We start from the raw sequence: 13,008 nt of genomic DNA, 5'->3' as shown, positions 1-13,008 counted from the left end.
GAGGAGATGCTAGATCTACTGTACAACCATACCAGTATGGCTTTATTCCCCTGGGAGACCCCTTAGCAGCTCCTGGCTCTCCCAGGGGAGCTAAGAGGCTTTCTTGCCCAGTGGGATAGGTGGGAGGAGAGCATCATTGATGAGCGAGCCATGCATGTATAATATATTTCCTTATGGGGCACCAGGATGGCTCTTGGCAATGTTAGGGAGGTGGCCACTCTTCAAAAACCCCCATGAGGTGCAGAGGGAAGGTGCTGAGGGTTTCTTGGACTCCAGCTGTGCTCAGCTGGGATCAGAGCTGTGGGTGGAGGAAAGTGCTGCAGGGCTGGTGTGGGTTCCGGAACCAGCTCATCCCTCCAAGTGCAGTGGCCAGCCTGGCACCCCAGCCCAGCAGGAGCCTTTCCCATGGCTTTAACTCTCCAGAGCAAGGAGTAAAGTCTCCTTCCTCCCAGCTGGCTCAGTGGGACTGTCCTTCTCCATAGGTTCCCCTCCTGCAGCCGTGGCTGTCACGGGTGGCAGCTCCCAGTGGCAATGTGACACCCCAGACTTCCCAGCTTCTACTGACTGGTACTTGTGGCCCAGGAGACTCCCATGCCTTTTCCCTCCATTGCTCTCCCAGCTCTTAATCCTTGACATCTCTCCTCATGCTCCTTGGAGCATCTCCCTCCTCCCACGCTCCCTGCCATCCCTTGTGCCCAGTGGAGTGGCTGGTTCAGAAACAGCTTCTGATCTTCCTCTTGCTTTCCTCCCCAGACTCATTGTTCCCTCTCGACATCGGTGCTGTGAAGAAGGACCACAGCTTCCTGGACCAGGACTCCCTCAAATCCCTGTGCAGGTAACAGTCCCTTGGACCCATTCCTGGCTTGCTGGCAGCACGAGGATGCTCCTGGAGAATGAAAACATTTTCCAGGAATAATTCTTCTCTTTGCCTGACTTTCAGGCTTTTAATTTCAAGCTTGGGTAACTCCAGCCTGTAGAGCTTAATTAAAAATAAATTGGTCAGAGTGGAGCTGTCAAACTGAGCAGAGGTGTGGAGAGAGACACAGTTCTTCTGCCCACACTCTCCTCTTCCACTGCCTGCTGCCCTGGTGGCCCCTTGCTGTCTGTGGTCCCAGGGCATGGAGCTGTGTCCCCCTGTCCCCTGTGCATTTTAGGTTTTATTTTCCAAGGGTCCTTCATAAGTTCTCTGAGAATGAAATGGAGTTTGGAAACTGTCTCTGCACCAGAGTGCTGGGGTCTGGCTGGGTTGTTGGCATGAGGCAGATTCAGGTCAAAGCAGCTGTGGATGAGGGGGTGTCTGTGGATGAGGAGGTGCCTGTGGATGAGGTTGGACTCGGCCATCAGGTGTGTGCCACCTGTGAAGGGGAGGGAGCCCACAACCAGGGATTTGCTGAGCACTGGGGCGGTGTGTGGGGCTCTGTGGGCATCACACACTGCTAATCATTTGTGTGGGTCGTTAGGAGCTGCAGGAGCAGTGGGTTTGCACTGTGGTTTTGTTGCCTGTGCTGGTGTGTCCCTCCTGACCCCGAGGATTTTGGCTGCTCTCCCCGAGGGTTTCAGCTCTCACAAGTGCTCTCTGGCTTCGTGTGACGTTTGTCACCCCAGTGCCTGGCAACGCGGCCCTGCCTGGACATTTTCCACCAGGACATGCTCCTCCTTGCAGCAAGCAGGCTGAAAATAGCTCTGGGAGCTGCTGGGGGTGTTGCTGTGGGAAGGCAGTGCCTGTGAAAGGGGGACTGTGCCAGCGTGAGCAGGAGCTAACACCCCAGAGCAGGGACCCCCTCCTGCCCCAGCGTCTGTCTGTCCAGGTGGGCTCTGTGTCCCACTCAGCCCTGCCTTGGCTTTCGGGCCATGTTGTCACCCCTGTGCTGACTCCACGCCGAGAACAGAGCTCTGCCTCTGGCTGTCCCTCCCACGTGCTGCTGCCAGCAGGGCAAAGAGGGCTGGGAAAAAGGTCTGGTACTTGTTTTCCCAACGGAGAAGCCACTGTGCTGGGTGGAAGGGGATAGGGGATCCCATGAACTGCTTCCCAGGTGCCCGGAGCTCCTGGTTTTCCCTCCTGGTGGTCCCAACTGGGTAGGAAGTGATGAGAAGTCTCTGACCATCTCTCCCTGTCTGAGCTTTTACATCCTTTTGTCATCACCCAGCTGGCCACAGGAGCTTCTGAGATTGTTTTACTCTAACTGTGGAGCAGGTCACCCTGTTTGTGGGACCAATGTGGCTGGGTGGGCCACACATGTCCCCAGGCTGTCTCTGGGGTCCCTAAGGTGATCTCCTGCAGCATCTGCCTAGCAGAAAGGTCTGAAAGAGCCCTGGGAAGTGCAGCTCTTCCAAGAGAATGAACCTCCTGAATGTGTCCTCTTGCCCCTTAATACATGAGTGCTTCCATCTTGCTCCCTCTGCCACATCTCATGCATTTAACCCTGTCACAGGATGTGCTGCAGGACCTTGCCTGTGGGCAGGGGGCTTCGAGGGGTTTCATTGGCATTGCAGGAGGGGCATTAGTTGAATTTTTGGTGAAATGTCTCTGAGGCTTGTTTTCTGGCTGTGCAGATGTGGCATTTGCAAGCTGGAACAAAAGTGCTTGTAGTAGCATTAATGAAGGTGGTAATTAAAGTGAATTAAGCAGATATTCATTCCCTTGTGTAGAGAAAAAAGGAGCAGCCAGTGTAGGTTGGGCAGACATGAAGGACTGGGGTCCATCCTTGCCCCTGACAGGGGTCCCTGGGACACAGGTGTCCTTGGATGGGTGAGCAAGCACGGCGTGCTGGAGTGGGCAGGGGTATTTATGCCCTGCTGGGATGTCCTGGTGCCTGTGCCCAGGGGCCAAGTGCTGCTCCCAGGGCTGCGCCTGCAAAATCCCTGCTGGCCCCAACCAAGGGCTTGTGCCACTCGAGCTATGTCACCCCTTGGCTGCCAAGCCAAAGGTCCGTGTGACGGGGTGCCTGGGTGGGTGGCAGGGATGTGGGGTGCTGGTGGAGGTTTGGGGTTGCCAGCAGGGGTGTGGGGTGCCCTCAGAGCTCTGCAGGTGCAGCTCGGGGCGCCACGCTCCCGTGGGAGCAGGCTTGGAGCTGTGCCGAGCTCCGCGTGCTCCTCTGATCCCTGCAGCCACAGCTGCTGGGTGACAGGTGATGGCAAACAACAGGGGCTCTAAAGCAGAAACAGGGGAAAAAATAAATTGGAAAAAACAAGTGCTGTGGTGGCCGTGGGGGCCAGAACCAGGGTAAAGCCTCTCATGGTTTCTTGCAGGAGGCTGATGACCCTGAACACGTGTGCCTCCATGAAGCTGGAAGTTCACTTTCAGCGTAAACAGGTATGTCCTTGGTGCTGAAGGGCAGGAGGGGGCTGGGGGGCAGGTGTGCAGCAACCCTGTGTTTGGTCATAACAGAGGCATCCTCCCAGGCTGCCACTGGCACAGGGCAGCACCCAGTGCTCCTGGTTTATCTGTCCCACTGTCTCCCAGGACGGACACGGCCCAGAGGTGCCTGGGGGGTGCCTGTGTTTGCCCTCTGCCCCTGCACTTCCCTGAGGCCCTGTCAGTGGAACCCCATTACTGGGGCTGTCCCTGCTCATTCTGACTGTCCTTATTTTGACCCACGTGTGGCTGGGGTTTGCAAGGAGGCTCTGGAGGGATGTCCTGACTGCCCAGTAGCCATCTGGAGGTAGCCTGGCAGCAGCACCTTCCCTTGCCCAGCACAGTATGGCCCTTGGGCACGGCAAAATGGTGCCCGATGGCTCCTGGAGCCAAAGGGGAGCAGAGTGGGTCTAAGGGACTTTGCTATGGACTGTGCCCTTTGCTGGGCTGTTCATCCCAGGAGAGTGGGGCAGGGGAACACGCTGACCCTCCATGATACTGGTTGATTGTCCCCTGTTCTCAACCACCTTCAGAATGAAGACTCTGAGGAGGAAGACCTGTGTGCCATCAGTGACCGGTGGACTTTCCAGAGGGACAGCAAGAGGTGGTCCCGGGTGGGGTCCGTCGACATCCTCTCCCAGGGCTCTGAGGTCCTGAACTCCAGCATGAGGCCGGTGTCCAGCCGTGAGAGCATCCTCACGGACCTCAGCACCAACCCGGAGGCTGTGTCCCTGCACAGCAGCGGCAGCAGCGGCAGCACCGGTGGCACGCTGGGCACTGGGACTGTGCCACCCAGTCCCCTGTCCCCTCCTTGTGCCATCGCCACCTCCAGCCACAGCCTGAGCCAGCACTCCTTGCCAGAGCAGCCCCCAGGCCGTGGCCAGGGCTCCAAGGAGAAGCTGAAGAAGCGACGGTCTCGCAGCTTCCTGAAGAGGATCGAGTCCCTCCGAAGGAAGGACAAGGAGAAAGCCGACCTGGAAGAGAAGGTGGCCCCGCAGGGCAGCGTCGCAGCCGCACCAGGATGGGGGTCCCTGAAGATGAACGTGGCAGCCACCAAGGCCAGCTCCCCTAAAAGAGGGATATCTGCCTCTTTCCGTGGCAAAAAACACTTCTTCTCGGTATCGTACAGGACTCACCGCTTGCAGGGCTCGGGTGGGAGCAAGGGGAGCTCCGACTCAAAGCGTGGTGCCGTCTACCTGGAGGACCCGGGGGCGGCTGCGGCGGCCGGAGCCTGCCAGCACCACCAGCAGCCGTGCCGGGGGGGCTGCCGCGTCTACATCCCCCGGGACCACAAGCCGGGCACCTTCCCCAAATCCCTCTCCATCGAGAGCTTGTGTCCCTTGGGCGGCAGCTCCCTGGCCCACTGGAAATCGGGGAATGCAGGGGCGGGGCTGGAGGGAGGAGGAGGCAGCAGCAGCAGCGCGGGGGGCTCGTCCTCCCCACGGGGCTTCACCTGCCGCCGGCGCCGCGGCTCCTGCAGCTCCCTGGGCAGCCGGGTCAGCGTGTACGACAACGTGCCAGAGACTGGCAGCAGCGAGGATTTCTGCAAGGCGGACGGGGAGGTGACCTACGAGAACCTCGACGACATCCTGCAGCACATGTGGGGCCTGCAGCAGAAGGTGGAGCTCTGGTATAAAGCCATCTCCCCCGACCTGGCTGGGGAGGAGCGGGGCGAGGAGGATGAGGAGGAGGAGGAGGACGAGGACGATGATGGGGAATCGGACTCGGGAGGAGAACCCTCCAACCTGCACTTCGAAGAGCGGTCCATGTCGGACGTCGGCACCTCTGCCAGTGACTTTGACAGCACGGGCAACTCCCTGAACGAGGCCGAGGAGATGGAGATGCGGGAGCGCCGGGACTCCGGGGTGGGAGCGTCGCTCACCAGGCCCTGCAGGTGAGCCGGGGCTGGGGCTATGTCCTGCTCCCTTCCACCATCCCTGGGAAGACTTGGCCTCGGAGCGATCACCAGGGGATCACTACAAGCCCCTTCCCCATCCCACCGTGGGTTCTGCAGCAGGGATGCGCGGCTGTTCCCGCGGGGCTGCAGGCGGGGCGCGGGTGCGCTCTGCTGGCTGCGAGGCGCTGCTGCTGCTGCTGCTGCTGCTGCCGCTGCCGCTGCTGCCGCTGCTCCTGCTGCCGCTGCTGCTGCTGCTGCCTGCGCTGGGCACCCCCCCCCTCCTCTGCCTGCACGTGCCCGTAATTACGTGGCTTTTCATTTACTGAGCTAAATGAAGGAGGCACTTGCTTCCCATCTGCTAGTGCTGCCTTGAGTTTGCCTCAGAAAACTCTAGCCGTGGCTGAATTATGAGACTTTTCTAGCCCCTCCTGGGCAAGTGCTGGAGGGTGATGTGCCTGCAGGCATGGAGGGATAGAGAGGGATGTCTTTTTTCATTAGCTGGGAATGTCCCTTTTGCCTTTCTGTGCTTGGAGATGCACCAGAGCAGCTGGCAGGAGCCTTCCTGGAGCAACACAGACTTGGGAAGGGCTTTAGCAGGTTCCCAAGAGCTCAGTGCCTCCTTGGGGTGTCTTTTCTTCTGGAGAAAACAGGTGTTGGAGATGTCTGCTTTGCCATGGCATTGCTCTGCGTGGTAGTCCTGCTGGCATGTGTCACCCTGAGCACCTGAGCTCTGCCCTGCTGCAGCCCAGCACAGCCCTCGGGTGCTGGGGTGGGCCAGTGAGCCTGGGGTGCAAGTGGAGGGGTTGCTGGTTGTTTCAGGGGATCCAGAGGTAGGAACCAGTCCTTGGAGGCAAGGGAATGCATCTCTCCTCCTCTTCCTGGCACCCTCCCACTGTGGGTTTGTGAGCACATGGGGTGAGGAAGCAGCACTTGTGGCACCAGGGCTGGCGTTGGGATCTCTGAGCTCAGCCCGGCTCTGCTATGTCCTCACCTTCCCCCAAGAGCACTGGAAGGGGAAGGGCCCTTCCCTGGGCTCTCCAGCTCTTCCACCCCCATCCTTTCCCCGCAGAAAGCTGCGCTGGCACAGTTTCCAGAACTCGCACCGGCCCAGCCTGAACTCTGCCTCCCTGGAGATCAACCGCCAGTCTTCAGCCCAGCTCAACCTGCTCCAGAAGTGCTCCCTGCTCCGCCTCACGGCCATCATGGAGAAGTACTCCGTGCCCCACAAGCAAGCCTGGACGTGGTGAGCTGGAGGGAGAGGGAAGGCGCTGCCATGGTGGATGCAGGCTCTGTGCTGTGCCAGACACTACCTCCCAGCCTGCATCCCACAGCCTGGGGCACCTTTGGTGTGTGGAGGTGATGGAGAGGGAGGGGGAAGAGATGAAACACGAGCTGTCTTTGGCCTGCACTGCCGTGGCCATCCTGGCAAGTGTGAGCTGGAAGCTGATGCCTCGGCTCTCAGCGTTATCTGCATCCGAGAGGGATGCAGGTATTTGTGAGGCATTAAAAATGCTGCAGCTGCATAAGAAAGAGGGCCAGTAATTTCCTTTTGTAGCCAAGTATCAAAGCATTTTGGCTTAATAAAAGGAGTTGCAGTTGCTGCGTGCGAGTGGCCTTTGCTGATATTCCAAACAGGGCACGTGCACGTGTGTGTGTGCGCGTCCCTTCTGTGAGGGAGCTGTTCCTTGCACCGATGTCTGTCTGTCCCACCCTGCAGGACTGTGCCCAAGTTCATGAAGCGCAGTAAAGTCCCCGACTACAGGGACAAGACAGTCTTTGGGGTGCCACCCATCATCAACGTGCAGCGGACGGGGCAGCCGCTGCCGCAGAGCATCCAGCAAGCCCTGCGCTACATCCGCAGCCAGTGTCTGGACCAGGTGATGCTGCAGCCCTGGCTGGGGGGACTTTGGAGGGAAACCTCTCATGCAGCGGTGCTGTTTATTCACCTCTTGCAGCACTTGGCTGTGGTGAAGTGTTGGGGGGGGGGGGGAGGTGAGATTGCCTGTGGAAACTCCACACTTGCTGCTGTCTCCTCAGCCACCCCTCACGCAGGCTTCTCCTTTGGGGAAGGGGCTTCCTTGTCTGTCCCATGGAAGTCTGCCTGGGCACCTCCTGGCTCAGTGCCCGCCCTGGACTCAAGCAGCAAAACTGCTCTGCAGAGAGTGGTGGTGAATGGAGTTCAATCTGGTTGGCAGCTGGTCCTGGTGGTGTTCCCCAGGGCTCAGTGCTGGGGCCACTCCTGTTTAATATCTTTATCACTGGCCTCGATGAGGAGATTGAGAGCACCCTCTGTAAGTTTGCAGACAACACTAAATTAGGTGGGAGTGTTGATCTGCTCGAGGGTAGGAAGGCTCTTCAGAGGGACCTGGACAGGGGTGATTGATGGGCTGAGGCCAATTGTATGGGCTTCAACATGGCCAAGTGCTGGATCCTGCACTTGGGCCACAACAACCCCAGGCAACACTACAGGCTTGGGGAAGTGTGGCTGGAGAGCTGCCCAGCAGAAAGAGACCTGGGGGTGTTGATTGACAGCTGGCTGATATGAGCCAGCAGTGTGCCCAAGTGGCCAAGAAGGCCAACAGCATCATGGCCTACCTCAGGAATAGTGTGACCAGCAGGTCTAGAGTGGTGATTGTCCCCCTGTGCTTGGCACTGGTGAGGCTGCACCTTGAGTACTGTGCTCAGTTTGGGCACCCAGTATAAGGACATCGAGGTGCTGGAGCAGGTACAGAGAAAGGCAACCAAGCTGGTGAAGGGTCTTGAGGATAAGTCTTATGAAGAGCAGCTGAGGGAGGTGGGGCTGTTTAATCTGGAGAAAAGGAGGCTGAGGGGAGACCTTATTGCTCTCTACAACTGCCTGACAGGAGGTTGTAGAGAGGCAAGTGCCGGTCTCTTCTCACCAGTAAGAGGTGATAGGATGAGAGGAAATGGCCTCAAGTTGTACCAGGGGAGGTTCAGGCTGGACATTAGGAACAATTTCTTCACAGAAAGGGTTGTCAAGCACTGGGACAGGTTGCTCAGGGAAGTGGTGGAGTCATGGAGACGTGGTGCTGAGGGACATGGTTTAGCAGTGGACTTGGTAGAGTCAGGTTTGGACTTGATGATGTGACAGGCCTTTCCCAACCTAAACGACTCTGTGATTCTCTCCCCTGGCAGGTTGGTATTTTCCGCAAGTCAGGGGTGAAGTCCCGGATCCAGGCTCTGCGGCACATGAACGAGACCAGCCCTGACCACGTCAGCTACGAGGGGCAGTCTGCCTACGACGTGGCTGACCTGCTGAAGCAGTATTTCCGTGACCTGCCCGAGCCCATCTTCACCAGCAAGCTGACGGACACCTTCCTGCAGATCTACCAGTGTAAGTGCTGGGCGGGGCATGGAGCCTGGGGTCTCCCAGGGAGGAGGCATCTCTCTGTTGGTTTGGATGGAGACAGGTGGTGGCCCTCGGGGCTGAGCCTGCTGACCACGGGCCTTGCCCTGTCCTTGCAGTCGTGCCCAAGGAGCAGCGGCTGCAGGCGGTGCAGGCGGCCGTCATCCTGATGCCCGACGAGAACCGGGAGGTTCTGCAGACCCTGCTCTACTTCCTGAGTGACATTGCTTCTGCTGAGGAGAACCAGATGACCGCCGGGAACCTGGCCGTGTGCCTGGCCCCCTCCATCTTCCACCTCAATGTGTCCAAGAAGGAAAGCACCTCTCCAAGGTAAGGGTGGGCATCCCCAGCCTTCCTGCAGCCTCTGCCTCCCGTCATCCCCTCCCTGCCCATCCTGGGAGGAGCCAGCAGACTAGGGTCAGGCATGGTGGGAACACCACATGCTCTCAGCACAGCTCCCCATCACTCTGCTTTGTGAAGGGGGTGGGTCCCCTGGACAATGGGGGGGTAGAGGCAGGTGAGCTCCCCACCTACCCAGTCCCATCAGTGCCTGCTTCCCTCCAGGGTGATACACAAGAGAGGCACCATGGGGAAGCCTGACCAGAAGGACCTCAATGAGAACATGGCTGCGACGCAGGGGCTTTCCCACATGATCACTGACTGTAAGAAGCTCTTCCAGGTGGGTGGCTGTGGTGTGTCCAGGCTGGCGTTGGCCTCCCTGGGCACTGACAGTGAGAGATGTGACCTCACCAGTGGAGTACTGGTCCTGTGGAGTCAGTGTGGGACCAGATAAGGGCACACGTCCACCGGTGGGGTCAGTCATCCCTGGGAGTGAAGCCCAGCTGCACCTCATGGTGATGCAGGATGTATGTCCAGGGAGACTCTGTCCATCCTTCCTCTATCTGTGGTGGGGTGAGGAGCTGGGGTTTTCTACCTGCCCAGGACCACTCACAAAGACCGTGTAGAATCCCACTGGCTTTCTGAAGATCGATATCCTCTTGCCTTGTAGGTCTCCCATGACATCTTGCTCCAGCTGAGCAGCTCCTATATGGCAGCAGATGCTTACCCCCACCCCCTGGCTGACTTCATGTGCCAGGGGGAAAGCAAGGACTTACACTCCTACTTTGAGCAGAGTGTCCAGAACCTGCTCAAAGAGTCGTCTGAGAAGTTCAAGGGGTGGCTGAGCACCCCAGGGCCCCTGAACACAGAGCTCTCCTGCAAAAAGGTAAATGCTTCTGTGTGGAGGAGGGCTTGTAATCATGTGGGGAAATGTGTACAGGGTGACCACTGAGTGCCATGGGTCCTGTGGGCACCTGCCAACCCACTGACAACCTTGGTGCTTGTTCCCTTCAGTGAGGAGGGATCAGCAACCCCTTCCCTGGCCAGAGCAGGGGCTGCAAGGTAGGCAGCTCTGGGATGGAGGCTGCTCTGAACCCGGCAGTCCCACAGAGAGCCCACCCTGGTGGTGTTAGCAGAGGAGCTGGTTGTCTGCATCCAGCCACTGTCCAGCAGCCAGAGCAGCTCCACTTCCATCCCATCCCACCCCAGCCCACCCCATTCCACCCTGTCCCATTCCATTCCACCCCATCCCACCCCAATCTCCTCACTAGGAAGCAGATGTGCTGCTCCATGGCAGTAGGAGCCACTGGTAAAGCCACTTGGGGGGCTAGCACTGGGGGGTCCCACAGGACCACCTGCCTGACCCTTCCCTTGTCCCCTCAGGTTGGAGATGGGCACCCTCTGCGCTTGTGGAAGGTCTCCACAGAGGTGGAAGCCCCCCCGGCCACGGTGCTGCACCGGGTGCTCCGGGAGCGTCACCTCTGGGACGAGGACCTGCTGCAGAGCAAAGTGGTGGAGGCCCTGGAGAAGAACATGGAGGTCTATCACTACGTGACCGACAGCATGGCACCCCACCCACGCCGGGACTGCGTGGTGCTCCGGTGAGGGCTGGGAAGGACCCGGGTGGGAGGGTCTGGTCTCAGTTTGGTGGGTCCCGTCTGGGTTGTATGGGCTACCCCAGCTCCCTGCTTCTCATGCAGACCCTGGGGGGTGGGCAGGGGCTGCCCATGGTGGGCTTGCAGGGATGGAGCTGAGCTGTGTCCCACAGGCGCTGGTGCACAGACCTGCCACGGGGAGCCTGCCTGCTCATCTCCATCTCGGTGGAGCACGACAAGCTGCTGGTGGAGGGAGGAGGTGTCAAAGCCATCGTCCTGATGTCCCAGTACCTCATCGAGCCCAGCGCCATGGGGCGTTCCAAAGTGACCCATATCTGCAGAGCTGACCTCAGGTGAGGTGCCCTTGATGTCACCACATCAGCAGCTGCATCAGCCACCAAGGAGGGCAGTGGGGCAGCAGGTGGGCGCAGGAGCTGCTTGTCCCTCTGCCTGCCTGGAGGGATAGGAGTGATGGTCTGGGAGTGGGCTTCAGCTGCCAGATGGTGACTGGGAAGGAGCCACCAGCCCGGTGTTGCAGTGCTGGCAGTTCCTCCAGTGGCTCCCAGTGCAGCAAGCAAGTCCCTTAAGGCTTCTGCCAAGAAGATGGGATCTCCTGTAAGGCTGAAGGATCTCTGCTCTGTGGGAGCTGGGCTGGGGGGTGGTGTAGGGGTGGGTTGGTGCAGGGACAGGCTGGTTGGGTCACAGATATTCCCCTTTTTGCCACACATCTGGAGTTGGGGAGGCACGTTCCCTTTTCTGCCACGTGGTGCTCATTCAGCAACTCCATCACGTGGAGCTGCCTGTGCTGGGTGCCTGTCCCTCAGCAACTGATGTGTTGCTCCTTGGCATGGGCCTGGGTCCACTTTGCCTGCTCACCCTTCTGTTCCCTTCTCCAGGGGCCGGTCTCCCGAGTGGTACAACAAGGTCTTTGGCCACCTCTGCGCCATGGAGCTGGCAAGGATCCGAGACTCTTTCCCAGCCCTGAGTTCCAACGGCCCTGAGACAAAGATCTGAGGCACCAGGGAGATGCTCTGTCCTGTCTGATGTGGACTGCTGGTGGACGTGGGCTGGGGCTCTTGGAGGGGAGCCCAGTGCCAGATGTGGAGGGGGAGCAGAGGCTGGTGTGTGGACAGGCACATACTGATGAGTGTCCTTCTGCCCTGGGGTGGGCATTCCCATTCCCACCATCTCTGCTGCTGCTTCAGCCATGCCTCCCTCATGCTGGGCAGCAGGTTGTCCACAGAGGTGAAGCTGAGGAGCCCGTGGGCTGAGGGAGGTCAGAAAGCAGAGGGAAAGAGGGGGGGATGCCCCTCGGGAGGGCAAGTTGAGCTGGGTCCCCTGTGCAAGCTGTGAGTAGGGACTGAGGTTTGTGGAGAGAAGGATCATTAAGAGGGGGAGGACGGGCAGGTCCGTAGGTCACAGCGCGGTGTCGGGAAGTGAGGGGTGGGCAGTGAGGCGGGGGGAGCGGAGCATGTCACCTGGTGGGGACAGCCAGGGAGGCACCCCAGAGCCTGTGTGGTGGTGGAAGAGGCTGCTGTTGTGGGAGGAAGGGGCTGCATCCCAACAGCAGGGTGTGCCTCGGGTGGCAGAAGGAGTCTGTTGCACCTTTGGTGCTGGATTTCATAGAAGACAAAGCCCTCTGGTCACGGGCCTTGCTGTCCGTCAGCTCAAAGCCTCTCTTCTGCACCAGATGTCAGTGGGGGGCTGGATGGATGATATTCCGAGCCAAGCCCATCCCTTGAAACCAACCACCCATTGTTTGAAGTGTGCAGGACATGTCTGAAGCCCCAGAGCTACAAGCTGGGATGGGGCAATGTGCACCTGGTGGGATGGCGGGGAGGGGGCGGTGTCCTGGGGTCACCTTTTTGGTGGCCAAGCCCTTGACCTCCTGTGTGCAGAACTATTCCCTCCAAAAACCGTCTGTTCCCCTTCCATCCCTCCCTTTCCTCCCCGGAGAAACCACCTGCTGGAGCTGTCAGCACCCGGGAGCCGACCTGGGTTCTCTGTTCAGGCAGGGACCCAAGTAACCAGACATTGTTCCAACTGGAAGGCAACATGACCCACACTTGGGAGCCGTTCCCAGGGTCAGTTTCACTGTAACACATCCTCTCTGTCTCTCTTTTGGTGGAAAAAAAGAGCAACCCAGCCTGTGTTCTGCATTTTTATATATATATTTATATATATAAAAAAATACAACTAATATTAGGGGGAGTGATTTTTCTCCTAATTTTTAAAAAAATATTTCTTTTTTTTCTATCTATAAATACTTGTACAGTTGGAATATTAATATATAACTCATAGAGCTCAGTGCCAGGTGATGCTCACTTGAAAGATGTGTGTTTTATATTGAAGGGACTTTTGTATCATGTGCAACTGCAACAGATTGATCGACTTGGATTGGGGCTGCTCTTCCCATCCATGTAATTAATAAAGTACTAACGATCGTGGCTGGCTG

At 58.4% G+C, this 13,008-nt stretch overlaps 1 protein-coding gene across 4 annotated transcripts in view; it reads left to right on the top strand.

The window, feature by feature from the left end:
- The window catches only part of STARD8 (StAR related lipid transfer domain containing 8), a 59,709-nt gene extending 46,709 nt beyond the window's left edge, over positions 1-13,000 (top strand). For all 4 annotated transcript variants that reach the window (XM_051630283.1, XM_051630286.1, XM_051630285.1 and 1 more), the window contains 12 exons: positions 754-835; positions 3,250-3,313; positions 3,889-5,249; positions 6,322-6,495; positions 6,970-7,129; positions 8,409-8,607; positions 8,739-8,949; positions 9,184-9,298; positions 9,629-9,844; positions 10,342-10,559; positions 10,727-10,906; positions 11,450-13,000. In XM_051630283.1, coding sequence (XP_051486243.1) covers positions 754-835; positions 3,250-3,313; positions 3,889-5,249; positions 6,322-6,495; positions 6,970-7,129; positions 8,409-8,607; positions 8,739-8,949; positions 9,184-9,298; positions 9,629-9,844; positions 10,342-10,559; positions 10,727-10,906; positions 11,450-11,567 — 3,098 coding nt within the window. In that variant the 3' untranslated portion in view covers positions 11,568-13,000. The remainder of the gene's footprint in view (positions 1-753; positions 836-3,249; positions 3,314-3,888; positions 5,250-6,321; positions 6,496-6,969; positions 7,130-8,408; positions 8,608-8,738; positions 8,950-9,183; positions 9,299-9,628; positions 9,845-10,341; positions 10,560-10,726; positions 10,907-11,449) is intronic.
- The last annotated feature ends 8 nt before the right edge of the window (positions 13,001-13,008 follow it).

The sequence above is a fragment of the Apus apus genome, chromosome 12, assembly GCF_020740795.1.
Source record: "Apus apus isolate bApuApu2 chromosome 12, bApuApu2.pri.cur, whole genome shotgun sequence".
NCBI classification, from domain to species: Eukaryota; Metazoa; Chordata; class Aves; order Apodiformes; family Apodidae; genus Apus; species Apus apus.
This window is presented reverse-complemented; position numbering and strand designations above follow the sequence as displayed.